We start from the raw sequence: 27602 nt of genomic DNA, 5'->3' as shown, positions 1-27602 counted from the left end.
GGAATGGAAAAACAGCCTCCACCACACATGTCCCCCTCTGATTCTCCAGAGCAGACATCTTTTGGGGGAAGAAGAATGGCACATCAGAGCCCCCATGACCTACGTGTTATATATGGAGAAACTAAAACCCAGAGAGAGGAGAACAAACTTGCCCAAGGTCACCCAGTGAGTCAGTGAAACAAAGGAGTAGCACTCAGGTCTCCCGAAGTGCAGCCTGTGTCATTGCCACAGATCATCTCAGGGTGTGATAAACAGCTTTATAGCCCATTCTTTCCCCCACAGAGCATAGCAGGCTCAAGGACTGTCAAACTCAGACCCAGGGATCCCTTGTCTCTCACTCAGTGTTCTTATTACATGTGTCCTCTACCCGAGACAGGGAGGCTCTCATTCCTGGGTACTCATGAAAGGGCGATGACAAAAATGAGGACAGAAATGGAGGCAGATAACTGAGTAGCAATCTCTGCAGTCCATTCCCCACATCCCCAACACACGCGGGGAACTGCAGTTCCGGTCCACCTAGATCAGTGCTTCTCAGACTCAGCTGTGCACCAGAATCAAAAACATAGACTGTTGGGGGGCACCTGGGTGGCTCAGTTGGTTAAGTGCCTCACTGTTGTACTCAGGTCATGTCTTGATCTCAGGATTGTGAGTTCAAGCCCTGCATTGGGTTCCACACTAGGTATGAAGCCTACTTAAAAATAAATACATACATACATACATACATACATACATACATACATACATAAGAGACTGTTGGCCCTTCCCCCAGAGTTTTTGATTTAGTGGGTCAGAGGTAGGCCTGTGAATTTGTATATCTAACAACTTCCCAGATGGTGTTGATTCTGCTGGTCTGGGGACAACTTTGAGACCCAGTGGCCTAGAAAAATAGACAACCCAGCTTTTCCTCCCTCACCTTCTTCTCTCTCTCTCTCCTTTCATGTCCCCCTCTGTAATTTTCTGCTTCGTCCTCCTCCCCATTTTTAGTCTTCTTCCCATGTTTCAAACCGTGATGGAAGGAGCCAAGCTCTGCCAGGGACCTGGGTTCTAGTTCTAGCTCCATCACTGACTAAATGTGTGAACACAGGGCAAAGTCACTTCCCCAGTCTAGGCCCAAGGACAGACAATCCCCCACCCTCACAGCCCCTCCCCCAGGCAGGACCACATCTACCTGGGTTCATCTCTGTATCCCCAGATCCTTTGTGCAAATATGTACTTGAAGAGAGGCTGGTGAATGAATTCAATGGCCTTTCAGCTTCCTTGCAGCTCAGACTCCAGGTTTCTGACTTCTTCCTTCCAAATCTGAGCTTTTCCCTCTTCAGTTGAACATGATATTTAGGGTGTTTCTAGAACAAGGGGAGGGGTGAATGCTCTGGAATGTGGGGCAGAGAGTTGAGGGGACACAACTCTAGAACAGCGTGTTAGCTGGGGGAATCAGGTCCCAGACAACAGATACATGACTCTCAGGGACAAGTAAGCGTGTGTGCTCAGAAGCTGGGAGCACCTAGGAGTCGGCGGTTAGACTGGGTCCCCCACGCCGCCTGAGGTTCCGGCAGGGGGCGCCAGAGAGAGGGCCAAGGCCAGCCTGGTTAGCCCAGGTGTCCAGTCTGGGGCGGGAGGGTGCGCCCTAGGGGCGTGGACACCGCCGAGAAACACCCTGGGCGCATTTAAGTAGCTGCAGGCCAGTGCCAGGGAGGAAGGAGGCGAAAAGTTCCAGCAACTGCTGACCTACTCGGACCCAGAGTTAGACGCACCGACACCCAGCCCGTCCCCAGCTAGCTCTAGACCGCGCCATGCGGGGCCCGAGCGTCGCTCTGTGGATCCTCCTCGCTCTGCGCACAGGTGAGGCCCGACGGCCCGGTCTCGGGAGCAGGAGCGGAAGTAGGAGCTGGGGCGGGGGTCCTGCAGTTCTCCAGCCCCGGACCAGGGTCCCACGCAGCTAGGAAGTGTGCTCTGAGTCCTTATCTCCCAGGAAAGAGGGGAGGCGTAGAAAGGCACCAAGTGCAGCTGAAGACGCCGGGGGGTGGGGGTGGTGGGGGGGCGGGTACTAACACTGACCCGGCCGACTGGGACGTCCGGAGGGCTTCTTGGGGGAAACGGCATTGAGCTGGGCCTTGGAAAAGCGGGCCTGCTGACCTGCCCAGGAGAGGGGCGGCCAGAGGCGTGGAGGGGAGCGTCTTGGAGGGTCGGGGGGACAGCTGGGAGGGTGAACGCTCTTGGTAGGCGTGGAAGCCCGAAGAGGGTTTGGGGGCCGGAGCGACTCTGCCTCTCCCGAGCCCGGGAGGGAAGCGGGAGGAGATTCTAAGGGACCGGTGGTGAGACGTAAGATACGACCCGAGCCGGGAGCGTGTGTGCCCAGAAGCTACGAGCACCCTAGGACGCCCTGCGAGGTGCAGCGAGGAGGAGGGGGCGCTGTCGGGTCTCCTCGCGTCTGCACCGCCCTCTCCCAAGGAAGTCAGGGCCCAGGGCAGTGAGGCGTGAGTCTGGGCGTCGGGGAGCTGCTGGCAGGGACGGGCGGACACAGGATGGGTTCACCCTGTGACCTCACCAATACAAAATCTGGACCCGCTACCCGGGTCCCAACTCTACGGTTGTCGGGACTACCAAGGTGCAGTCTTGGGGCTCTGGAGAGGGGGAACGCAGTTTCACATTCCAGGATGCCGCCAGGAGCTGGGTTGCAAAAGGAAGGCTGTGGAGGACCCTGCAGTCTTGACCCTTGGAGTGGGGATGGGAAGGACAGGCTGCCAGGAGAGAATGACCTGGTTCCTGGGGGTGGGGAACTGGATCCAAAGCTGGACAGGGTGAGTGGTGGAGGAACTCAGGTCTTCCAAGGCATCTACTGCAAGGACATCTGGCCCCACTTCTGCTGGGCCCCCAGGCTGGATGCTTTCTGGGACCCTGACCCCGTCAGACCTCGGGATCCAGGAGGCTCCCCACCAGGAGGAGGGGTCTAAGCAAAGTCCACAAAAGAGCTATGTGTCCTGGCTCTCTACATAGGTTTACTTACAGCGTAGAAGGTGGCTTTTCTCATCTGCACTCTCTGATGACAGAGCAAGCTCAGAGAGGTGAAAGTAAGTTGCCTGAAGTCACTAGCTCCTTCTCCAGGAGCGGAAACGTGAACTCCACCTGCTGGTTCCTCAGCTTCCCCTTGGCACTGTGACCCCTGAGGGTGGGTTTGCAATGGATGTAATCACAGATACTCCGAGAGGATGCAAGTCTCCTCGAGGGCAGCCGTAACCACTTCCCAGTCTCAATTCCCGGCTCCTGAGGAGGGCGCAGGGATCCTGAGTGAGAGAACCTAGTCCATCACCCTCTTGTTGGAGGACACAGAGGCCCCAAGACTAGGCAGGAACTTGCCCAGTCACGGAGCTAGCTACGACTCCCCAGCCAGTGCTCTTTCCAGCCACCAGGCTAAGCAGGTTTGGGGGTAGCCCAGCACTACCCCTGGAGACGTTCCCTGGCCTCTGTAAAGTGCCAGGCTCTGAGCTGCCCCAAGTGCAGGAATATGTGTGCAGTCTGTGACACTTTTTGCCTCGGTCCCTCCCAGCGGGAGGGCAGGGCCGCAGTAGAGCACTGGCTACACAGGCTTGTGGGGTTACAGCTGCTGGAGCCAGCCTGCTTGGGCTCGGGATGCCAGGGAGCCGGACCTCACTGTCCCCTGCCCCCAGCGCTCGGCGGTGGCATGGAGGTGCGGTGGTGCACCACCTCAGACCCGGAGCAGCAGAAATGCAGCGACATGAGCAAAGCCTTCCAGGAAGCCAGTATCCGGCCATCCCTCCTGTGTGTCCAGGGCACCTCAGCCGACCACTGCATCCAGCTCATCACGGTGAGTCCTGCCCCCTCACTCCACTACCACACCCTGCCAGACGGGAGGGCTCTGACTCACAAGGGAGTACACAACAGCGTCATTCACAGAGAAAGGTGCCGATTTCCTCCCTGCCGGGGCCGGGCATTAGGAGCTCCTGAGTTTCCCGGGCAACAAGGGCCGGCTTGTTTCCCGCCAGGGCCCAGGCCAGCCACTGGGAGGCCACAGAGAGGGCCCCTGCTCCGTGGGCGCCAGTAGGGAAAGATATCTAAGAGGCAGAGTTTTCCTTCCACAAGGCCCCTGCTAGAGTAGGGACACTACCCACCCCCACCAAGGCGCGCCCAGACAGCAGCCCCCTCGGTGGCCCATGGTAGTTAGGCCGTCATGAAGCTTTCCCGAATGGGGCTTGTGCACTTTCTCAGGAAGGAGGAATGAAGGCCAGCAGTCCTAGGTGGGTGAATGGGGGTAGGAAAGAAGTGCTGAGGGGTGGATCTGCTCAGCTGGCACTGACACTCAGAGGCAGGACTTCAGTGGAAGGACAGTGCCTGGAGGGAAGCTTTCTGGACAGGCACAAGGGAACCTGGGATTTCATTTCAGCTCAGCCCTTGATTTCTCCCCAAAGCTAACCCAATCATATAGTACCACATGGGCCGGGGGCTTCGGTCAGGCTCCACTGGGAGGAAAGCGATTATACTGAACTACAGTTTCATCATGGACCCCATGACACTGATAGGTATACTGCCATTTGTGTTTTGAAATAAAAAAGGGAAAAAATGAAGCGGGAGTTTGTGGGATTCAGTCTGCATCTTAGAAAATCTGAGAAACAGGTTAACAGTGGAGGCGGAGGTCTGAGAGGCAGGAAAATGAGGGAGGCTCACTTTGCACTACATACCATTTTGTACTATCTGATTTTTTTAAGCTCATTTATTTATTTTGAGAGAGGGAGAGAGAAAGAGAGTGAGAGCACACAAGCAGGGGAGGGGCAGAGAGAAGGAGAGACAGAATCCCAAGAAGGCTCCGCACCATCAGCGCAGAGCCCCGTGCGGGGCTTAAACACGCAAACCATGAGATTATGACCCGAGCAGAGATCAAGAGTCAGACGCTTAACCCACTGAGCCACCCAGGCGCCCTGAAAATTAATATTTTTTAAATACATAATTAGAAAAGGCAAACCCTTGGCCTAGGAGAGCTGTCACCTAGGGCCTGGTAAAGCGTGAGCCCGCTATACCCTGGTGGTTGCAAGGCTGAGCCAGGACAGGGTTCCTGGGCCAGACAAAGAGGACGAGTGTGGACCTCCATGGCTTTTCAAGGGGCCCTAGGCAGACTAGTGGGTGTCTGTGAACTCCTCGTCGAATGGGCCGGGGTGGCTGGGCTGGGCTGACCCACATGTTCCCAGCAGGCCCAGAAGGCTGATGCCATCACCCTGGATGGAGGAGCCATTTATGAAGCAGGGAAGGAGCATGGCCTGAAGCCCGTGGTGGGCGAAGTATATGATCAAGGTCAGAGGGCTGAGTGGGAAGAGGGGCGGGCCAAAGGACAGAGGATGTCACTCTGCAGTGGGTTTGGCCCTCGAGCTGGTCAGTAGCCCTGTCCCCAGAACAGCCCTGGTGTCCAGGCCAGACCAACCCACAGAGACTCCCCTAAGTCTCTCTTGCCACCCCCCTTAGAGCAGGGGCTCCACAGACATAGAGGGCCAGTTTAAGTCTGTTCTCCCCTGTGGGGAGCCCAGCCGGCCTGGAACTTGCACCCACAAGCCCTTACCGAGGGGCTGCCCCATGTCTGCTATAGCGTTAGGCACAACTGACTGGGTGAAGGAGTCTTCGTAATGCCCAGCGCCCAAGCACTTCAGTGACCCTGTGTCAGAAACGGCACGAAGTGGGGATAGGGGCTGGCCAGAGGTATTGCCTAGGACCTGCAGAGCTCAGCCGACCGAGATCAAATCCCAGTCCCGCCCCTTCCTATGGTCCTCTGTGGCCTTGAACAACCTTCCTTCCTTGACTGTAAAATGGGGGGAGTAACCCCTGTCCTGTCACACAATGAAACGAGTCAGCCTTGACTCACGGTGTGCACTTGACACATGGTAAGGGCTTGGAGATGTGAAAGCCTCTGCCCCAGTCCCTGCACCTTGCACCAGATCTGTGTCTAACTCAGGAAACGTGGTGCGCGTATGCACACACACACACGCACACACACATACACACACACCCATCTCCCACAGCCTTCCCAGGCAGGGTTCCAGCCTCTCTGGTGGCTTCTTCCCTGCCACCCTCACTCCTCTCCTGTCTCTCCTTCTAGAGGTTGGTACCTCCTATTACGCCGTAGCTGTGGTCAAGAGGAGCTCCAATGTGACCATCAACACCCTGAAAGGCATGAAGTCCTGTCACACAGGCATCAACAGGACGGTGGGCTGGAATGTGCCCGTGGGCTACCTGGTGGAAAGCGGCCGCCTCTCCGTGATGGGCTGCGACCTGCTCAAAGGTAAGGGCTTTGGGCCAGGCAGGCTTCTCCTGCAGGAGCGCTGGGTCTCCCCACTGGCCGCTGCGCTGCCTTCCCTTCACAGGTGACCACCCTCAGGCTCACCTTCATCCGCAGCTTCCTTTAACTAAGGAGCAGCCCCATCGCACCTCCTCCAGGGCCTTCCGGACACCTACTTGGTGCTGGCCCTCTCTTTAGTGCTGGCCAGCCTGCTGTTGCTACCGTTTAAGTTCTGGTTGATCGGCCCTCCAGGGCACTTGACTCTGGCTCACTCATCATGGTACCCTAGGACACCCCTGAGCACAAGGTCCCACCCGTGTTTGGGAGGCAGTGATGCTCAGGGAGCAGCTCTCACCTGGTAGACCTGTGTAGGTTCCTACGTCCAGAGACATGTCCTCGTCATTACAGACGAGAAACTATTTTTGGGGGGCCCAGACAAGCTGCTGGCTTATACCCAGAAAGCTCACAAGTGGGTGACCCCAGTCGATTCATTTCTAGTAAGAATAGGGCTGTCCTGCAAACAGAATGTCTCCCATGGAAGGGAGGTGAGAGTGATCTGAGAGGGGTTGTTGAGAATAAAACATGCCAAGGGAGTGAGCTGAAGCGCTGAGTGCCTGACTGAGAGCACTCAGGTGGAAGTTGTGCTTCTCCTGCTTGGGGTTTCTTTCCCTGGCCACCAGGCTCTCCATGGCAGGCATAGTACAGTGAAGTGGCCCCTGACACATGACAACCACATTCTTAAACTGCCCTCCTGGGATCACAGCACCCCCAGTAGAGTTTATCCATGAGTGTGCTACTTCCTGGTTTGTTCCACGGGTGACCAGTCCCTGTCAGTGGGGGCAGGTGGGAGAGCATAATCGTCTTTTTTTTTTTTAATGTTTATTTATTTCTGAGAGAGAGAGAGAGAGAGAGAGAGAGTATGAGCAGGGGAGGGGCAGAGAGAGAGAGAGAGGGAGACACAGAATCCGAAGCAGGCTCCAGGCTCTGAGCTGTCAGCACAGAGCCCGACGCGGAGCTCGAACTCTCATGAACGGCGAGATCATGACTTGAGCCGAAGTCAGACACTCAACCAGTGGTTGAGCATAATGGTCTTTTAAAGCCCAGACTTTGCTGTCAGATAGATGTACATTTAAACCCTGGCTCAGCCTAGTCTCCCTCACTGAACTTCAGTTTTCTCATCTGTAACACAGGAAGATTAGCACTACAAGGCTGTGATGTTGGAAGAGCTGAGATAATTCACACGACTTTGCACAGGACGTAGCACAGGGTATATCCTCACTGCACAGAGCTGTTGCTACATGAGCTCAACTCCTGTACCTCTCGAGGGCACCTTGCTATCGTATACGCATACACATGCACACACAGACACGCACACGTGCACACGCGCATGGGCCACACCCACATATGCACAAACCCATACACACACATGCACGCTTACACATGCATTCACTGCCCCCATACAACCCAACCACTGTGTAAACCAGCACAACCTGCAAGAGCTTGGAAGCCCTGTGCCCTCGGATGGTGGCCAGATATGGGTGGCCTGTCTTTCAGTTGGCACATTTATTAAATTTCTGTTCCTCTGGGAGGAGGCAAAAAGCAGACCAGGAAAGGGAGCCCACCCTGGAAGAGTGTGGTCTAGCTGGGTGATGAGCCAGCCTCCTGCTCACCCTATGTGGCACTAAGGTGACCTTAGCACAGGATAAATATTTGCCGAAAGGGTGGACACTGGGCCTCAGTGCTGGCGGCGGCCCCAAAACCATGCCAATCCTGACCACTTCACCGTTTCCCTGCCCCTTCCTGTGTTTTCGAAAGCGTTGTCTATGAAATTAATTGTAGTCGTTATGTAATAACTTCTTTCTTTCCCCACTTTCATTGATGACACGTAACTGATTTGAAGTGAAACCCCACAGTGAGGACAGTAGTTATTTGACAGTTGTCCTTTGCGGGGAAGTGGAGATAAATGTTTTATCCCCCAGAACTGTTTTTAAAATAGCGAAATTCACTCCCCACACCCCTTGCTGCTTTTGTGGCCCCAGTTTGGGAGTCACTGACCCAGTCCAGCTCCCCAGTTTTGCTCGGACAGAAGCTTGGAGGGTCCAGCGAGTCCCTGAGGAGCCCAGCCCGCCCTAACTGCAGCCTGAGGAGAGTGAGCCCTCCCTGGGGGCCCCGGTGCAGGGGTCTGACCCCGTGTGGCTGACTGACCTCCCTCTGCCTCCTTCCCACAGCTGTCAGCGACTATTTTGGGGGCAGCTGCGTCCCCGGGGCAGGAGAGACCAGCTACTCAGAGTCCCTCTGTCGCCTGTGCAGGGGCAACACTGCTGGGGAGGGGGTGTGTGACAAGAGCTCCCTGGAGAGATACTACGACTACAGCGGAGCCTTCAGGTGAGAGGAGAGGGCAGGGGTGGGGGGCGCTGAGTCAGGGATGAGGCCTTGAGGCCACAGAGCGGGTGGTAAATAGCTGCACTGAGAGGTCCCAAGGGTGGGGCAGTGTTGGCTACATCTCTTCAAAGCACCCTTTATATAGTTCATGTGCCTGGTTAGTTTAAAAACATCAACCTGGAATATGCCGGACTGGATTTGCTCACAAAATCAACATGTTTGGTGTATTTAGAGAGATGAGGGCTTAGAGAGTAGAAAATGACAAAAACAGCCTTTTGCCACTTTTGTGTCCCCTTTCTGGTGTGTCAAACTCACAGGGAGGGTGATAGGAGTGGGAAAGTGTGGCGGGAACCCTGGAAGTCCTGACAGTCGGAACTGGCCTCAGCTCCGCACCCGATTAGGGCTGGTACTTTGGATGCGCTCTCCTTGGAGCCCAAAGAGAGTCTCCAACAGCATGTGGCATAGCTGCGTCTGTCCACAGCTGAGGAAACATGCTCAGCAGGGCCGGCAGTGGAAGCCTCCTGAACCCCTCTAACTGCCTCGGCTTCAGTGTTTCCACCCGGAAGCAGGGGGCCTGCTGGTGCCCCACGCCCCAGGGTGGGATCTGGGGAAATGCAGTTTGGGGCACAGAGAGAAAAACAGTCCTCAGTCCTCAAAGCCAGAGCCTTTGGCCCGCCCCGCTCTCCTGGTATTCCCCCAGCCCGGACCCTGCTTCTCTGCTGGCTGTGGGGACCCAGGCAGCCCTTTGCCCAGTAGGGCCTGGCCTGCCTCCCTCACTGGGCAGTGACGTATAAAGGATACATAAAAGTCCTGGTCCCTTCCACTCAGGGGTCTTTGGTGTGGCATGAGAAGGTCTTACCTAATCCCCTGCCTCAGGGCAGAGTCATCTTCAAAACACCCTGAGCATTGAAGCTGTTGATAACAGCAGCTGCCCTATGAGTACCTGCTCCACTCAGGCTCCGAGCTGGGCTGTACAGTGTCTATGCTGATTGTAAAGGATCTCTCCCTATGGAGAGCTACTTTCTTATCCCCACTTTAGAGGTGATAGAGGCTAGGAGGGCTCCACAACTTGGCAAAGCCACACAGGAGACAAACCAGGGAGCTAGATCCTGGGACTGCCTGACCGTGAAACCTGTGCCCACCATCACCAACCCCTTCGGTCCAGAACAGACCTCCAGAAGGCAGATGAGCTCCACCCAGGCTCACTGGTTTCTCCTCTGCAGGTGCCTGGCGGACGGGGCAGGGGATGTGGCCTTTGTGAAGCACAGCACCGTGCTGGCGAACACCGATGGTGAGTAGGGAGGGCCGGCGTCCAGGAGCAGGGTCTCAGGCCCTGTAACTCTCCCTAAAAGGAAGAGATGAGTCTCATGAGTATAGTTCAAACTGCTCTGTGGGGCAAGGGGCTGCCCTGCTCTGATTTGTGTCTGGCATTGGCTCCCACTTTCAGACTGGATTCTGACTGCAGAACATTTGCAAATCTCTGCATTAGCCCTCATCTACCATCCCTTCTCCCATTATCTGAAGAAGCCATCCCTTATCCCTGAACAAGGTCATATTAAATTGGGTTAGTGTTATGTGTTGATCCACTAAAAAAAAATTTTTTTTGCAATCATTGAGCTATAGAAAATTTCTAAGAGTCAGTCATAGAATTTCCATTTATTTTTACCCAGATTCCGGCTTTTACCATTTGCCACATTGGATTCATCATTCTTTCTATACTTGTGTATGTTCTTTCTGAATCATTTGAGAGTATGTTTGCCTGCCTCAGACCCTTTAATACTTCAGTGTGTATCTCCTAAAAACGAGGAGATGTGGACCTAGCCACAGTAACAGTCATCAAATTCGGGAAACATAACATTGACACAATACTATTATCTAATCTACAGCCCATATTCCAGATTCACCAGTTTTCCCAATTCTGTTCTTTGTAGCCATTTTTTTCAGGCCGCAGACCTAATGTGTGATCACATGTGGTATTTAGTTGTCAGATCTCTTTCGTTTCCTTTAACTTCAAGGAATTTCTCAATCTTTGTTTTTGTGGCAGTGACATGTTTGAAGAGTCAGGCCAGTTATTTTCTAGAATGTCCTCTAATTTAGATTTCTGTCAGGATTTTTATTTCTTTAATTTGAGGTGTAATTTACATGCAGCAAACACTCTCTTTTTGAGGTACGGTTTGGCAAACTTTGCCAAAAACACAGTTGTATAACCACCAACACAATCAAGAGAGTGATTGTGACAGACCTCTCGCCCCAAAAGTTTCTTGATGCCCCCTTCTGGCATCCACCAATCATTTCTGTCTCTATAGTTTTGCCTACTCAATAATGTCTGATCACTGTCTTTTTTTTATCACAATCTTTTTTTTAATCATAACCTTTGCCTTTAAAAGCAGAAGGTCCATCATGTGGTCTGACATTCAAGAAGGCAAACAATAAGAACCAGATTTGAGAAAGAGGAAAAAAATGATTTGAAAAAGGAGGAAGCACATAGGATTATCTCCAGAGCAAGATGATCCTATGAAAATGGACAGCTGGGACTTGGGCCTTAAGATCAAGCAAAAAAAAAAAAAAAAAAAATTGGAAGGTGGAGAAAGAATAGGGCTGTATTGGGTTAAAATTGGCACTTTTAGTATTGTGATGGTAATCTAAGGAAGTCTAAATAATTTTTTAAAGACTATCTTCATGCAAAAGATTGGTAAGAACAAAAAAGGGAATTGACATAAATGTCTGAAGCGACGGTGGCTCTAATGGTCCCTAGCCAATGAAAAACAGTGGCAGATCGAAATACCAAAGTGGTACGTTTGTCTCACCGGAAGGCCAGATATGCCCCCAGAGCTCTATACAAAGGCTTTGCAGCAGATTAAAAATAGAGAAGAGCTGGGGAGGGAGGCGAGAATGGCACAGAGTAATTGTTGAGAGTGCTATAAATGATCATGCAGTCATTAAAAATGACCTTTATGGAGTTTTCCAAACTATTGCTCTCGGTTTTGGGGTTTGGTTTTGAAATAGCTTTGGAGGGAACAGAGTTTTCATGATCCCACAAATGATTTTTCCCCCTCCTATTTCCTAGCAGAGGCTTATCCTCCTCATTTTAAAATTGAAAAGTCATAAACATATTGTTATGTAATGCCATCTGTTGAGTTACAATCTTAAAATTATTCTTCTTAATATTCTTAATCTGGTGTCAATATTCACTCTTTCAAATAAATCTGGTTTTCTATCATAAATGAGTTTTGTGGAAATTTTCCAATAGTGTGGGAAAATATTTTAAAATTACAAATGGAAAAAAGAAAAGTAGGGTGCAAAATTGCCTATCAAGTATGTCCTTAGCCATGTTAGAAATGGTTAGAAAATAGAACAAAGGACTTGGAGGAAACATCCTTAGACATTAATGGATGAATGTTGGATGAATATATGGGCAAAGCTTTGGAGAGTTACCCTTTTCTCTCTGGGCCACAGTTCTGGGTAGATTCTGTCTGGCTGTGTTCCCACCATGGCCCTCTCCCCTGCTCTCTGCTCAGAGCCAAGTTTAGAGCCAAGCAGTGAACTCCTGCTTCATTTCTCTCTCCCCTTCTGAGCTCCCCTTTTTCTCTTATTCTTTTTATCATTAATGAATCATCCTGTTTGTATGTGCTGCATTACTGTCAGAGACCTCAAATCCGTGTTGTTAATAGAAACTGGGGAAAGTCTATAGAAAATGTAATACACCTGGTCTTGTGGAGTGTGGCCGCCAAGCTCCTCTTCATTCTGAGTTCTGGGTCCCACCTTCCGGAAGAGTTTCTGTTCACCATGAGTCTGAGGCTCTTTACACCCTAGCCTCTCCTCAGCTCCCTCTCCTGGGCCTTCCTGAGGCCTTTCCCAAACCCCTCCCAGGACAGAAGTTGGCTCACCACAGGCTTCCTATCTTCCCAGGGAAAACTCTTCCCTCCTGGGGCCAGGCACTGCTGTCGCAAGACTTCCAGCTGCTATGTCTGGATGGCAGCCGGGCTGATGTCACCGAGTGGAGGCGATGCCACCTGGCTCGGGTGCCTGCTCACGCGGTGATGGTCCGGCCTGACACAGACGGGGGCCTCGTGTTCCAGCTGCTCAATGAAGGCCAGGTGAGTTCAGGGCACCCCCCTACCCTGCTTCGACACAGCTTCCCAGATGGTACTGAACCTCCTGGTCTCTCGCCAGGGTAGGAGCTCACTCCAGTGAGAGCCATCATGGGGCTGGGCCAGCCAGACCAAGAGGGGCAAGACTCAGGGACCCGCACCCCTGCCCGGGGCGAGACCACAGCCGAGGAGGTCTCTGTAGTGTCCAACCTTGGTGTGAAGGAGGGACCGACTATGTGAGCTGGCAGCCAGAAGGGCAGACCAGAGAGGGGAGACCCAGGACTTAGGAAGCGAGGAGGCCTGGGCTCAGGCACCCCTCAGAGAAAGCTGCTCACATTTGTGGCTCTTAAGACCAAAACCAGAATATATGAGCAAATAAAATGGCAAAGCCAACGAAGGTCGAAGTACCCCATTAATTAAATGTGCTGAATAATGTTTTGCTGAGACCACTGTTTACAAGAACAGCACATTTCTGACTGTGGGGCACCCCAGCTTTAGCTAGTTTTGTCCCATCACTTGTCCTTAGTCCCATCCACACCTGGGCCATAAGTCCTGTGTTCGCTTAGCTGAGTGTGACAAGGCAGAGGGCACTGGGGGAGCACAGAGGAAGGAAGGAGGCAGTGCCTCACCTGGTCCCCAGAGTGGGCGCCTGGCCAGAGGGTGTGGGAATAAGGAGCTGGTGGCAGATCTGGGAGGGATGTGCCCCCCTTCCTGCTGGCATCACCTCACCAACCCCCACTCTCATCCCTTGACACACAGCGTCTATTCAGCCATGAGGGCAGCAGATTCCAGATGTTCAGCTCTGAGGCCTATGGCCAGAAGGACCTGCTCTTCAAAGATGCCACCTCTGAGCTGGTGCCCATCGCCACACAGAACTATGAGGCCTGGCTGGGCCGCGAGTACTTGCAAGCCATGAAGGGTCTCCTCTGTGACCCCAACCGTAAGTCCACCGGTCTCTTGCCCCACTGGCTCCAGCCCAGCCGGACCACAGGCATGGCAATGCTTTCTGGAGAGGCAGCTGGGAGAGGACACTAACCCAGGAGCTGTGCCCCTTGGCCTCCATGAGAACCAATTGCTTCCACCTCCCTGACTTTGGAGGTTTGGGAAGGAAGCTTCTCCAGAGTTGCATGGCCTGCTGTACCCTGGATGCCCCATCCGCTCCAAGGGGTGAGATCCAGGCCATCAGGGTCTGTCTTGGGAAAGGTCTCCTTGCCCCTCCACACAGAAGTCATCAAGTCCCATCATTCTCTCTCCACAATGCCTCTCTCTTCCTCTTCCCCACCCCATAGCCAAGGCCCTGGTTCAGCCATTGTCTATTGGCTGGACCATTGCAGTAGTCTACAAATGGGCTTCCTGCTTCCTGCCCCCTACAGCCAGGGAAATGGTATGCCACTCACTTAGATACATGGCAGCCATGATCTGCCTCAAGCCTCCTCACAGTCCCATGAAAGAGGCACATAGTTACCCTCTTTCTGTAAGAGGAAACAGGATCAGATATTTAAATAACTTACTTCTTACAGCTAATGAGGGAGAGAACCAGACTCTCCCTTGGGTCTGGCTCCGAGCTCTTCGTACTGAGGTACTGGCCCCCATGGCCCCTGCCCCGCAGGCCATCATGCTCAGGGCCAGCCCCTGAAGCAGGTGTGTGCGATGGTGACCACAAGCTCACACACACTCACACACACAGGGCTGCCCCGCTACCTACGCTGGTGTGTGCTGTCTGCTCCGGAGATCCAAAAGTGTGGAGACATGGCTGTGGCCTTCAGCCGGCAGAAGCTTAAGCCAGAGATCCAGTGTGTGTCGGCTGATTCTCCCCAGCACTGCATGGAATGGATCCAGGTAGGGGCCGTCCCCAGAGGGGCAGAGCAGACCAAAGGGGCAGGCAGTGGCCGTGCCTGGGATGGTCCTTACCAGTCCTCCCCCAGTGCCCTGGTCTGAAGGAAACAGGGTAGGCTGGGGAGGAGAACACCTCCTGTGACAGCCCCACAGAGAAAAGGTAGGAGGAAGGCCTGGCAGGGACCAGCCATCCCACCCCAGGGGACGAGGCAGGGGGGGATGGTATTTCCTTTCAGGGAACCCAGGAATCCCTCCTCACTGAGTGGGTGGTCTGGGAGCAGGAGGAGCCCGAGACTGGCCCAGCCAGGCACTGGTTGACCTGTGGCCTTCTATAGAGAGAGATGGAATAAACAGTACTGACCCTTACTAAGCACAGTGAATGCTGATGTCTTCTGTGATGGTCTATTCCAGCCTTTCTTTCTAAGCTTGTCATGGTTCATTGCACTGATTTGGCATCCGCTGATATGCTGCAGTCAAAAGCACTGGCCCTGTGGCGGCCCACGCAGCTCTGTCCTGCTTTGCTTCTCTGCCTGGAGATTGAGGCCAGGACCAGTAGCCCTAGGGCCCTGCAACCAAGGATGCTACTGTGGTCACAGGTGGCCCACCAGCCCTTGGAGTCCTGGGCTCCTCCCTCCTCTTTTTTAAGAGCAAGTAGGTAGAGCCTATGGTCAGGAGCCCTTATCAGGGCAGTCCCCAAATGCAAGCCGGACCACAGCGCCTCCGGAGTGTCCACACTGCCCCAGCCGGGCAACCGCATTGACTTAAAGGCCAAGAAGAGAAGCATGGACAGGAATAACAGGAGGTCAGGATCGTGATAGATAGCAGTCACATGAGCATGCGAGTCCCGGGTGCCGCACGCTGTGCTGAGATTTCACGCGGGCTGCTTCACTTAATCCTCACAGCACCGCTATGGGGTGGGTATGATCACTGTCAAGTGTGGAAACTGGGGCCGGGAGAGGCCGAGGAAGCAACTTGCCCAAAGTCACCCAGCTCATGGTGGGGGAGCCTCTCTCCCCAGGGGCCCACAGGAGGCCAGCCCCAGCATGACCGCAGGTAACGCCGAGGAAGGGTGGGCCTCAGTGGAATGGAGGAAGGGGAGACTGGAGGTAGAGGGCCGTTCATTTCCTAAGGCTGGGCAGGCTGTCCTGTGGGGGGCGGCTGGGGCCACGGGCTGCAGAGCAGGGACAGATGTAGGAGAGAGGTTCCAGCTCCCTATAGGCAGGAGCCTTCTCTCTGTCTGAACTCAAACAGGACCCAGGGGCTGCCCAGTGCCCTACGGGGAGAGTAGCAGACTTGGAGGTTCCTCAGAACCCCAGCAAAAGGCTCAGAGATACTTGGTTTTGAGGCTCTCAGGGATGGTGTCCAGTGTAGCTCTGATACCCATCTGCTTCCAGGCCACGGTGACTCTGGGAAGGGGGTGCCAACTGGAACGAACGCTGGGCTGTAGGTAGGAGGTCTGGGTGAGGGAGGAGAGGGCCCCCAGAGACACACCCTCCAGGCTCAAATACCAGTGCCACCGCCTGTTATTCCGCCATCATGCCTCTGGGCCTGAACGGTGCAAGGTACCTTCCTGGGGTGCAGATGTCCCCTCTCTCCCCTGGCCTCATTCCCTCTCCTTGGGGTTTGTCACACTACTATGCCTTGATTATTGGCTAATCCCTTTTCAGTGTCCGAGGGGTCACCTGTGCAGAGGCTTCAGAATTCACAAGATTGGGTGGAGAGTGGGAGACCTGGAGCGCATCAGGAGGGTCGAGAAAAGAGGGCCCTGGGCTCCTCCTGCTGCCTCCTGAGGCAGAGCTTTTTAGCCATGAGACTGCTGTCTTTGAGCCTGGCTCTTTCATACATTCGCATACACATTCGACAAATACACATTGCATTTGTGCTGGATGCTAGCCCTGGGCCAGGTGCTGGGGACACAGTACAGTGCCCCAGGCCTCTGAGGGCTGGCAGTCCCTGGGGAGACCCCACCCCAAGTACAAGGGCAGTGATAGTCAAAGTTCTGCTCAAAACAGGGCCTGGCAACAGATGTGTCAGTAAACATTTATTCGAAGAACAAAGCAGACGCCCATGGATGGGAGTGCTGGTTTCATGCCTCTGGTCCTCCAAGCACCCCTTTTGCCCACACATCTCACTAGGGTGGGGTAGGATAGGGTTCCTCGGGGAAGAGAGCGAGAGGCCAAAGTCCCCGGCACCTCTGTCAAATCCCGACACCTTCTCTGCCCGGTCACCCGTTCTGTCCCATTTCAGGCTGGGAAAATTGATGCTGTGACCCTGAAAGGCGAGGACATCTACATGGCGGGAAAGGAATACGGCCTGATTCCAGCAGTTGGGGAGAGCTATGCCCGTGAGTGTGGTTGCTGGGTCCCCTGGCCTCTGCTGAAAGCAGCTGATATTTTCATATATATATAACCCACCTCAGCCCTTTTCAAAAGCTCCCCCTCAGTGTCCCTTTCCCAGGGCTGGTTGCTGTCAGTCACAGGCAAACCCCAGATCTCGGGTTTCCCATCTAGTCATTAAAAGCCTGGCAGGTGTGGGCAGACCTTCTATAAAAGGTCAGAAAGTAAACCCTTTAGGCTTTACAGGCCATATACAGACTCTGCATATTCCTTTTTTTTTTTTTTTTACAACCTTTTAAAAATATTAAAACCGTTTTTTAAAACATTTTTTAATGTCTATTCATATTAGAGAGAGAGACAGACAGACAGACAGAGCATGAGCAGGGGAGGGGCAGAGAGAGAGGGAGACACAGAATCTGAAGCAGGCTCCAGGCTCTGAGCTGTCAGCACAGAGCCCGACACAGGGTCCAACTCATGAACTGTGAGATCATGACCTGAGCAGAAATCAGAAGCTCAACCGACTGAGCCACCCAGGCACCCCTAAAAACTGTTTTTATGCTTGTAAGCCAGGCCATACAAAAGCAGGCTGAGTATTTGCTGACCCCTCGATGAGAGAGCCTCCTCTGCCCTTCCAGCCTGACCATGTGGCTCATAGAAGGTGGCCCTGGGGACTGTCCTTCCTGTCAGCTCATGCACACCTTCCCAGTGGCCCAGGCTGGGGCCTTGGTGTTCTGTCCCCGTAAGTGGTGACCTCAGGTCATTTCACTTGGATGTGAAAAATCTTTGGGCCTAGGAAAAATGTTTCTGCAGTCCTCAGCTGTGCCTCCACCTTTCTCCCAAGAGGTGAGAAAAATACCACCTGAGTGTAAGGGAAGGAAAATCTCTTTGGGTAAGGAATGTTGGGGAATGGGTTGAGGGACACAGAACTCTGAAAAGTGGAGCCAAGGGCTGCTTCCCAGCCTTGGAGGGGGACAAGCAGGGGTCCCACTGCTGGATGTGCTCTCCTGAACCCATGCAGACAGGGCCTGGACCCGAAGCAGAGAGAGGCACTTGGGGCAGGACCATGGCTCTGGGGCAGGAGCTGCCTGAGGGAACGGGTTGAGGGCAGGAGGGGATTTGCTTTGGCTCATGCCTGGCTGAGGCCGGAAAGCACCAATGGGGTCCTCACTGGTGTCCCCTCCCCACAGCGGAGGACAGCAGCAACTCCTACTTCGTGGTGGCTGTGGTGAGGCGGAATAGCTCCTACGCCTTCACCCTGGATGAGCTCCGGGGCAAGCGCTCCTGCCACTCAGGGTTCCACAGCCCCGCGGGCTGGGACATCCCCGTGGGCGTCCTGGTGCAGAGGGGCTTCATCCGGCCCAAGGACTGCGATGTCCTCACAGGTACCACCTTCTGCAGGGACGTAGACATGCAAACTCTGTTTTGGGGTCTACTGGGTTGGGGGCCGGGTCTGAAAGTCAGGGAGCCCACCCCCCGCAGGATGCCACAGAGCAGCCCAGAGAGATTTCCGCTTCCTCCTTGATGTGCCCCTTTCTCTTGGGAAGGTTGGGAATATCCTTTTGTTTTCTTTTTTCTTTTTAGTTTTTTTACATTTATTTATTTTTGAGAGACAGAGAGAGACAGCATGAGCAGGGGAGGGGCAGACAGAGAGGGAGACGCAGAATCAGAATCAGGCTCCAGGCTCCAAGCTGTCAGCACAGAGCCGGATGCGGGGCTCGAACCCACGAACTGGGAGATCATGACCTGAGCCGAAGTCGGACGCTTAACCGACTGAGCCACCCAGGTGCCCCAAGGTTGGGAATATTCTTGCCTACGTTTGGAGCCGTTGTTGGGTGGAGGGTGCCACGCTGCCCCATCCCGCTTACCCAGAGTGGAACTAGCTCCAGTGGGCATGAGGAGCAGGGGGTATGCATGAGCTCTGGGCCTGGCGGTATCACCGTCCAGTCATGGGTCTGTCCCCATATCCCAGCAGCGAGGCATCTGGGGGACCTCGCTGGAAAGTGGCCAGGCTTCTGTACAAGTGCTGAAGAAGTCACGTTTACCAAGCAGCCACCTTATGCCATACACAGGGCCCTCCCCACCTGTTAAATCACATACATCCATGGTGAAAGGAAGGCAGTAGGAAGCTGGCAAGATCCTGGGCTGACTGCACCTCTGTCCCGTCTGGCACCTCAGAAAAAAAACACATTTTTTTTTCTAACCATCTCCACAAGCACACAGAGAGTGTTAGGGTTGGCTGCTCCCACTCCCACACAGCTGGGCACTTGCCCTGACTGGAAGAGAATAGCTTATGAGGTAGTGAGTTCACCATCCCTGAGGGAGTCCAAGAGAAGACTGGGTGACTACCAACCAGAGGCTGTCCATGGGATTCCTGTATCTGGACAACTTCTGTACTCCCCTCATCCCTGTGATTCTCACAGGAGGAGACATGCTCATCTGAGCCAGGTGGGCAGTGCAGCAGACGGGTGGCCTTGAGCTGTCGGGCCAAGCAGAGTGGGCAGACTTGTAGGGGAGTGGCCCTCTCATCTGCCCCTGAGCCCCCACTGCCCTTTCCCCTGCTGGCCCCTTGACACAGCCCTCCCCCTCTGCTCCAGCCGTGAGCGAGTTCTTCGGTGCCAGCTGCGTGCCCGTGAACAACCCCAAGAACTACCCATCCTCGCTATGTGCGCTCTGTGTGGGGGACGAGCAGGGCCGAAACAAGTGTGTGGGCAACAGCCAGGAGAGGTACTATGGCTACAGTGGCGCCTTCAGGTAAGCAGTGGCCTGGTGGGCGGGCCTGGGGCCAGCACAGACGCTGGGTCCCTCCTGCCAACACCTGCCTTGGCCTCTTGTGTGGCAGGTGCTTGGCTGAGAATGCGGGGGATGTCGCCTTCGTCAAGCACACAACTGTCTTTGACAACACAAATGGTACGTGACGGGGGCTGGGGCCAGAGCGGGACCAGATTCTTGGGGGTTTGTTCCCCATCTCCAACATGATGCAGGCACTGGGTATTGCCAGGATTGGGGTACAGCAGCAGCTGGGAAAGACTGAGTCTAGAAGGCTCTGCCCCTTGGGGATCCCAGGGGCTCCAAGGGCCTCTCAGGAAGAATAGACCTCAGGGCACATGTCCAGGTGGGCAGGACACATGACAGTTTTTACCGGTCTAGAATCCAAATCTCCATTCCACCAAAATGGTAGAAACTCAACCTCAGTCCATTTGGAGAGACCCCTTCGTGGGCATTTATATTGTGTCTAGGTATGGTGGGGGGCGGGAGTGGGCAGGTGCAGGGGGACAGGGGCCTCTCTCCACAGGGTCATCAGTTCACATCAGCATCTGGTCTTTGGTCCTGAGCAGGTCAGTGTCCCATGCAGGGAAATCACCTCGCATCTCCTAAGCCATACAAGGCAATGCACAAACCCATTCACATCACATGGGTGGCTTTTTCTCTGGAGTCACCTTCCTGGGCTCTGACTGGGAAAAAGGGCCCAGAAACTCTATGCTCCAGGCCACCCCAAACCCACTCCTGCGTCCTATTGAGGGGCAGGGGACTTTGGCGTGCCTCTCTTCCCTCCCTGCTCCTGTTCCATTTTGAAGACTGGAGGCTGTTTCCCACCCCCCCCCCCCCAACACCTACTGTTTGTTCTTTCTCTATACCCTGCCTGCATCCAGGCTTTGAAACCCCAAGTGCTGGGGGCTCAGTCTTCTCTCAGAAACTCATCCCCAAAACTCAGTGCAGAAAGGTACAATGTGGCCCGAAGGGGAGGAGGAGATTGGTGAAGAAGAAGCAAGACCTGCAAGAGAAGAACATCAGTTAGGATTTCAAAACTCAGATGCCACCCTGCCTAAGAAGTGTTACCAAAGCTGGGAGGGCTCCAGGCCCCGTTGCCACAACCCCTCGCCCCTGCAAAGCTCCTACCCTGAAGAACACTTGGGATCATCCCCCAGGAGGAGGGAGATTTGTGCTCCTGCAGGAGTCAGTGAGCCTGGCCTAGCCCCAGCCCCAGACCCTCTGTGGTCTCGGGATAGGGGGAGGGGAGGGGCCGGTCCTGGGGGGACCCTTTCAAGAGTCACCTGCATCGAGGCACCCACCTCCCAGGGCCACTCATTCCCCTTTATTTTTATCTCTACTTGTGGGCCCACCTGGAGTTTCTTCTGGAAGAGGGTGGATACTAAGTGAATAATACATGAAGACACAAAAATAGCATGATTCCCGAGGGCAGCGTTTCTCAGGAAGCCCTTGGGCCAACAACCCCCTGCTTCAGAAACACTGGGTTGCTGGTTTAAAATACCGATCCCTGGGCCCCACCCTAGACCTAACTTTGAAACTGCCTCTTCCAGATCAACACATGATGTTATACCTTTTCTGGTTTGAGAACTTCAGCCATTAGGGTAAGAGGTCCACCCCCACCTTCAGGAGCCCACCCCACCTCAGGCCCAAGACCTGTAACACACAGGTGGGGCTCTTGGCCTGGGAGTGATTAAGAGTCTCCATTTTGTCATTTCATATGCAATAGGAGTGGTCATACTCACTTTGTGTTACTGCCATGAGGAGAGAGCAGTGCTTGTGAAATACCTGTCACATTATAGGTTCTCCCTATTCTCTACCAGTGGTAGCTCCTACCAATGTTATTTTTTTTTAATGTTTTTATTTATTTTTGAGAGAGAGAGAGAGCACAAGTGGGGCAGAGGCAGAGAGAGGGGGACAGAGGATCTAAAGTGGGCTCTGTGCCGATAGCAGCAAGCCCAATATGGGGCTCGAACATGCAAACTGCGGGATCATGACCTGAGCCGAAGTTGGACGCTCAACCGACTGAGCCACCCAGGCACCCCGGCTCCTACCAATGTTATTAGCTCAGCCAGGTTCTCCGGTCCTGGTAGGAGAGCAGATAAGTTGGAGAATGGAGAGGGTTGAGAAGCTGGCTACATATGGCCACCTCTCCCCAGTCAAGGATTTGGGAATCCAGAAGGAAAGCAGCCTCTCTCTTCCTCTCTCCCAATGCTCCATCCTCTCAGGCCACAATTCTGAGCCCTGGGCTGCTGAGCTAAGGTCAGAGGACTATGAGCTGCTGTGTCCCAATGGGGCCCGGGCTGAGGTGTCCCAGTTCGCGGCCTGCAATCTGGCACAGATACCATCCCATGCTGTCATGGTCCGGCGGGACACCAACATCTTCACCGTGTATGGACTGCTGGACAAGGCCCAGGTGAGCCAGGGCAGGGGCTACATCACTGGGGGGTGGGCAACCAAGTGAGCCAGGGCCCCGGGTGCTTCAGTCTACCTGGAGCAGACCTCAGGAGGAACTGAGGAAGCCTGGAGAAAGTTCTGACATGCTCACTTAGTCAAACCATTCCTCCAACTATCCTTTCTGTGTCTTGCATTATTAATGTTTCCTTCTCAGCCAGATCCTTCTCACCCACATATAAACCTGCTGCTGCTTCTACCATCTTGAAAAAAACAAATGAGCCCCCTCTTGGTTTCACAGCCATTGTAGCCATAATCCCACCCTCCTAGAGCAAAACTCCTTCAAAGAGTCATCTCTACTCAAGTCACCAGTTCCTCTCTGGTCTCTCTCTTTTTTTTTTTTCCCCCAGTGTTTATTTATTTTTGAGAGACAGAGAGAGACAGAGCTTGAGTAGGGAAGGGGCAGAGAGAGAGGGGGACACAGAATCCGAAGCAGGCTCCAGGCTCTGAGCTGTCAGCACAGAGCCTGACATGGGACTCAAACGCACGAACCGTGAGATCACGACCTGGGCTGAAGTTGGACACTCAACCGACTGAGCCACCCAGGCGCCCCCTCTCTGGTCTCTCTTAAGAATGGAGACCACTCTAGGGGCGCCTGGGTGGTGCAGTCGGTCAAGCGTCCGACTTCAGCCAGGTCACGATCTCGCGGTCCGTGAGTTCGAGCCCCGCGTCGGGCTCTGGGCTGATGGCTCAGAGCCTGGAGCCTGTTTCCGATTCTGTGTCTCCCTCTCTCTCTGCCCCTCCCCCGTTCATGCTCTGTCTCTCTCTGTCCCAAAAATAAATGAACGTTGAAAAAAAATTAAAAAAAAAAAAAAGAAAAGAATGGAGACCACTCTAGACAGGCCCCCACAGGGCCGTGAACCTGCCCTGAGCTAGATCACAGTGAGCCATGGTGCTGAGTCCAGTGGCTGTTTCTCAGCCCACATCTCCCTGACCCTTTAGCCGCATTGGCCACAGCTCCCACCTGCTGGAAGTGCTTTGCCCCTTGGCTTCCAGGTGCACACCTGCCTGGCTCTCCTCCCAGGCTCTATAGCAGTTCCTCCTCATTTCCCTGGCTTGTAACGACTGGACTGCCCCAGGGCTCTATCCTAAGCCCTCTTCTCCACCTGCACCCCTGTTGACATCGCCTCATCCCACATCGTCAGCAGCCATCTGTGTACTGACAGCTCCCAAATTTATGTCTTCAGCCCTGCTTTCATCCCACCCTTCCATCTTTAACAGCTGCCTACCTGACATTTCGACTAGCATTTCTAACAAGCTTCTCAGCCTGAACAAGCCCGCAGCTGGACTGCCCTGCTTCCCTCAGGCTTCCCCCCTGCTGCGAATGGCCACTCCAGACCTCACATTTCCTCAGGAGTCTTCTTCAGCTCCTGTCTTTCTCTCACGGTCTACATCCAGTCCATCTGCAAATCCCATTGGCTCAACTTTCAATATACATCTGGAATGAACCCAGACTGACAACAGGGTCCTTGGTTCCCACCCACTCCACCCCCTCCCCCACTTCCCCATCTCCCCCCTTCTCTCCCCTGTGTCCCCTTCTTCCCACGGAAGCGATGTGGGGAAGAACCCTGTGTCAGTGCACATTTTCCCGGGGAGAAGGCTAGCCTTTCATCAGATCCTCCATTATCCGTGAGTCCCCCAAAAGATTGATGGCCACTTTGATCCTGCTTACTGTGGAAGCTATCATCATATCTGTACTCCAGCTTGCTAGGTCGGCAGGCCTGTGATTTCACATCAGTCTTGGTGCCCTGAAATCCCTTGCTCTTTGGGTCCCCATATGTAAAGCCTGAGTGACCACTGGGGAGGCCAGATGAAAAGCACATCTACCTGTGGTGCTTCCAGGACCTGTTTGGAGATGACCACAATAAGAATGGGTTCAAAATGTTCGACTCCTCCAACTACCATGGCCAAGACCTGCTTTTCAAGGATGCCACGATCCGGGCGGTGCCTGTGGGGGAGAAAACCACGTACCGAGACTGGCTGGGCCCTGACTACGTGGCAGCTCTAGAAGGGATGCTGTCTCAGCGGTGCTCGGGCGCAGGTAGGTTCACACCTCACGGGAAGAGCAGGTGTCCCGCCACATTCCCCGTCGTCCCTCCCAGCCTTTCACCCCATATCCTGAGTGAACTGAGGGCCTTTCCGGGTGGTTACAGACGATCAAGGTGAGGTGTGGGGGCAGTGGGGAGTGTGGTCTGAACAGGAAGACTGCAGACAGAGCAGAGACACTGGCTGTGTAACCCAGACAGACCTAGATAAAGAATATAAATGCTGCCAGTAATGGTCCAGAGAGGATTGAAGCAACCACATAAATATACATGAAGTATAATTTTGGAAGGAATGAATATGTAAAGAAACCAGGGGAAAGAAGAACTGTACCAGGGCAGAAAGAGGGAGCCTGGCCGAGTCGAGTGCACACAAGTGCGCTGGGTCAAGTCCTGCGCTGGTGTGCCCACTGCCCGCAAATGCGGCTCTAGGTGCTCTGAGGCCTTAACTGCCTGTGTTCGATCCCTCAGCGGCCCTGGTCCCCAGCCTGTCCCAGTTGCTGCTGCTGCTCCTGCCACTCCTCACAGCTGGCCTTCTCCATACCGCCCTCTGAAGCAGCTCCAGGCAAGCCTAGCCCTCCCTCGGAATGGAAACCTACTCAGAAATCTCCATAAATAGGCTGTTCTCTATGGTGAAGCGGGTTAGCACTGCTCAGAGAGACAGGAAGTGTGAGAAACCACGGAGCTCCTCAGAGCTGCGATTCTGACACCAAAGAGGAGGTTCTGTGATTGCTGCAAACCGGAATAAAGATGAATGTTAAAGGAAAGCCCCCCCCCCCCACCTCGAGTTGAGTTGGATGCGAGCAGTGCTCCTGCGTGAACCCAGCCTCTGCCTCCCAGGCACCACCTGTCCCTCTGCCACCTGAGGCGGGCGAGCTGGCCGGCCTCCCAGTCACGCCCCACCCACGGCTGGCAGGCCGCCTCCCTGCAGATCTGTAGGCTCCCACCACCAGAGGAGCCTCACCAGGCTCAGGATTGGAAAAGGCCAGTTACCAAGGAAACAGGCTGAGCCCCCGGCCTCCCACATGGCCCTCTCCGGCCCTCTCCACTGGAGCCTGCCCTGCTGAGCTGCCCAGGGGACCCGTCCTCTGCCGGTTCCCTCTTCCCCTCTGAGGAATGGATGCACACTTGGCACCTCCTGTTAGCCCCTCTCCATCTGGGCTCTAGACTCCCTCTTCCGGCCTCCCTCCTTAGGACACCGTGTCTGTCTAGGGAGGCATCCACCAGATGAGGCTACAGTCGGGCCTGCCAGGGAGGTGAAGGTGCTGGACACAGACAGCCCTTTGTCCTTGTCTTCTGTGTCTTGGCGTGGCCCAGACCACCCAACATACCTGATTGTGCTGGGCCAGAACAGACCACAGGGGTGAACCCTCAAGGGGGTCCTCAGACAAAGGAAATGCTCCTCAGTAAGCATCCCCCCTCCTGAGTTTCCATCTCAGATTATCCTCTTGTCCCACCCCCGCGCGACGCCCTCCCCTCCTCAGATGCCCCTGCACATCTAGCAGCGGCAGTTGCCTCCCGATGGAAGGACTCAGCCTCAAGGACCTGCCCAGAGAGCTCCAGGCCTGGAGCAGGAGGTCACCCAGGCAGCACAAGCCGTCTGAAGAGGCAGGAATGGGGAGATGCCCTTCTCTTTGTCACAGGAGCCATGGGCCGGGTTAGGCACCAGTGGGGAGCTCCAGCTCCTCTGAGGTCTCCTCACCCAGGCCTGTACCAGCTGGACAAGGCCACTCAATCCAAAGGAAGGGTCCCACCTTTCCCTCCCCTGTGAGTCAGAGGAAAGTGCCTGGAGAGGGTCTTCTCTACTCCATTTTTGCCACAGTTGTTTGAGGAGCCAGAAAAGTTTCCAGAACTGCCAGCTCTTCCTCTGAATTTTCTTCCCTGAGAAAAGGAAAAAAAAAAAAAGAAGAAGAAGAAGAAACAGGAGCAAGCCACCCTCTCAGCAGACTGGGAGCCGCGTGGGTCTTGAGCTATTTGCGTCTCGATCTGCGGGGGCCTCGGGGACGCCGATGACAGGCTGGTTCCTGGTGCTTCGCCCCCATCAGGGGGCGTTGGGATGGATACCTTCCATCTCTCAGCAGTGAAGGAGGCCCCTGGCAGCATCCTGGCCACAGTCGCGCCGTCCCGAGGAGTTCTAGTCACCATGCTGGGGAAACTACCCCACTGCGAAGGGCAGAAGGAGCACCCTCCGCTACCAAGCTTTGTACCCTCTTCACCACGGGGAGTGAATGATTCTCTGACCTGACGATTGTTTGATTTTTTTTTTTTTTTTTTTAAAGGGAGATTCGTCCAGTGAGAGTGTATTTGTGTTTGGCTACCCTGGGCTAGTGTGCTGCCCAGGGTGTGACACCAGTAACCATGAGCCACTGAGTATGACATGTGTGAATGCTGTGTGAGGTTGGATTTTCAGGTGACAGCAGGGGGCTACCACTGTGTTAGTGCTAATAAAAGATGTTGATTTGTTTTTTTTAAATAAAGCCGAACAGCCCTGCACCTGCTGAGGCTTGGAATCTGATAGAAACTTTCTGCTGCTGATTGATTTGACTTCTTAGCTGGTCAGAGGCCTACCTGCCCCAGACCACTCCCCAGCCTGCCCAGAATGGCAGTTTCCACTCAGAGCCCTGTTCCCCGAGCCAGAGTTAGGGCCTCTTCAGCCGGTGAGGCACCCAACTCCCTTCTCCACTCTGAAAGGGCCCCCAGAACATCTCAGCTGCCTCCACCCCCTCAGCCTCTTGGGTACCCACTCTTCTGGGGACCAGATGAAGAGGAGGTTGCCAACTTCTACACCCACCCCTGCCCTGTGTCTGCAAAATAAGCTGCCCACACCTTTGCTTTGGCAAGTTGGCCACTAATTCACTGGAGGAGGGAAAGGGAGGGAAGTCAGATCTCCCACAGTCCTCACCAGCAGCACTGTCTGGCCTGACGTGAAGTGAGCCAGTGGGGCTGGCCTTGGCCAGTGCCCTGCTGTGGCTGAGGATGTGGAGGTTCTCTGCCCTTCCCCCTTCCCACGGCTCCTCCGCTGCCCCAGGCCAACCCTCCCTCAGTCACTGCGGCCATCTCACAGAGCTGCGTCTCACTCCCATGGTCCTCGTGCTGTAACTGGGTGGTCTGCCTGACCTCAGAAGCTGGGCAGGGACCTGGCCTCAGAAAGCATCCACACGGTCTCTGCACCATGTGAGTCTCCTGGTGCTGCCATTCACCCCTTGAAGCTTCGGGAGAGTTACTTAGCATCCGAGCCCCATCTCCACTTCTGAAACATGAGCTCAATAGTACACACCTGGTGCGGTCCTTGTCAAGTCTGGATTATCCTACATGTAAAATACTCCGCACCCTGCTTGGCACATCCCAGGTGCAGGACAGACACTATTACCATTGCTATTACCATTACTCTCAGAGCTTGTTTTGTGGGCTTAAGTTT

General features: G+C 54.4%; 1 protein-coding gene across 1 annotated transcript; it reads left to right on the top strand.

The window, feature by feature from the left end:
- The first annotated feature begins 1584 nt into the window (after positions 1 to 1584).
- MELTF (melanotransferrin) lies at positions 1585 to 26699 on the top strand. Its single transcript, XM_045502489.1, has 16 exons — positions 1585 to 1839; positions 3666 to 3823; positions 5202 to 5301; positions 6098 to 6280; positions 8506 to 8662; positions 9883 to 9950; positions 12569 to 12756; positions 13510 to 13690; positions 14438 to 14589; positions 16834 to 16930; positions 18110 to 18304; positions 19517 to 19673; positions 19762 to 19829; positions 21917 to 22104; positions 23985 to 24183; positions 24656 to 26699. The coding sequence occupies exons 1-16, from the start codon at positions 1791 to 1793 to the stop codon at positions 24736 to 24738; spliced, it is 2223 nt and encodes a 740-aa protein (XP_045358445.1). The 5' UTR covers positions 1585 to 1790; the 3' UTR covers positions 24739 to 26699.
- Positions 26700 to 27602: the final 903 nt, after the last annotated feature.

Source organism: Leopardus geoffroyi, chromosome C2 (assembly GCF_018350155.1).
Source record: "Leopardus geoffroyi isolate Oge1 chromosome C2, O.geoffroyi_Oge1_pat1.0, whole genome shotgun sequence".
In the NCBI taxonomy this organism is placed as follows: domain Eukaryota; kingdom Metazoa; phylum Chordata; class Mammalia; order Carnivora; family Felidae; genus Leopardus; species Leopardus geoffroyi.
Note: the sequence above shows the minus strand (reverse complement) of the source record. Positions and strands in the feature narration are given on the sequence as shown.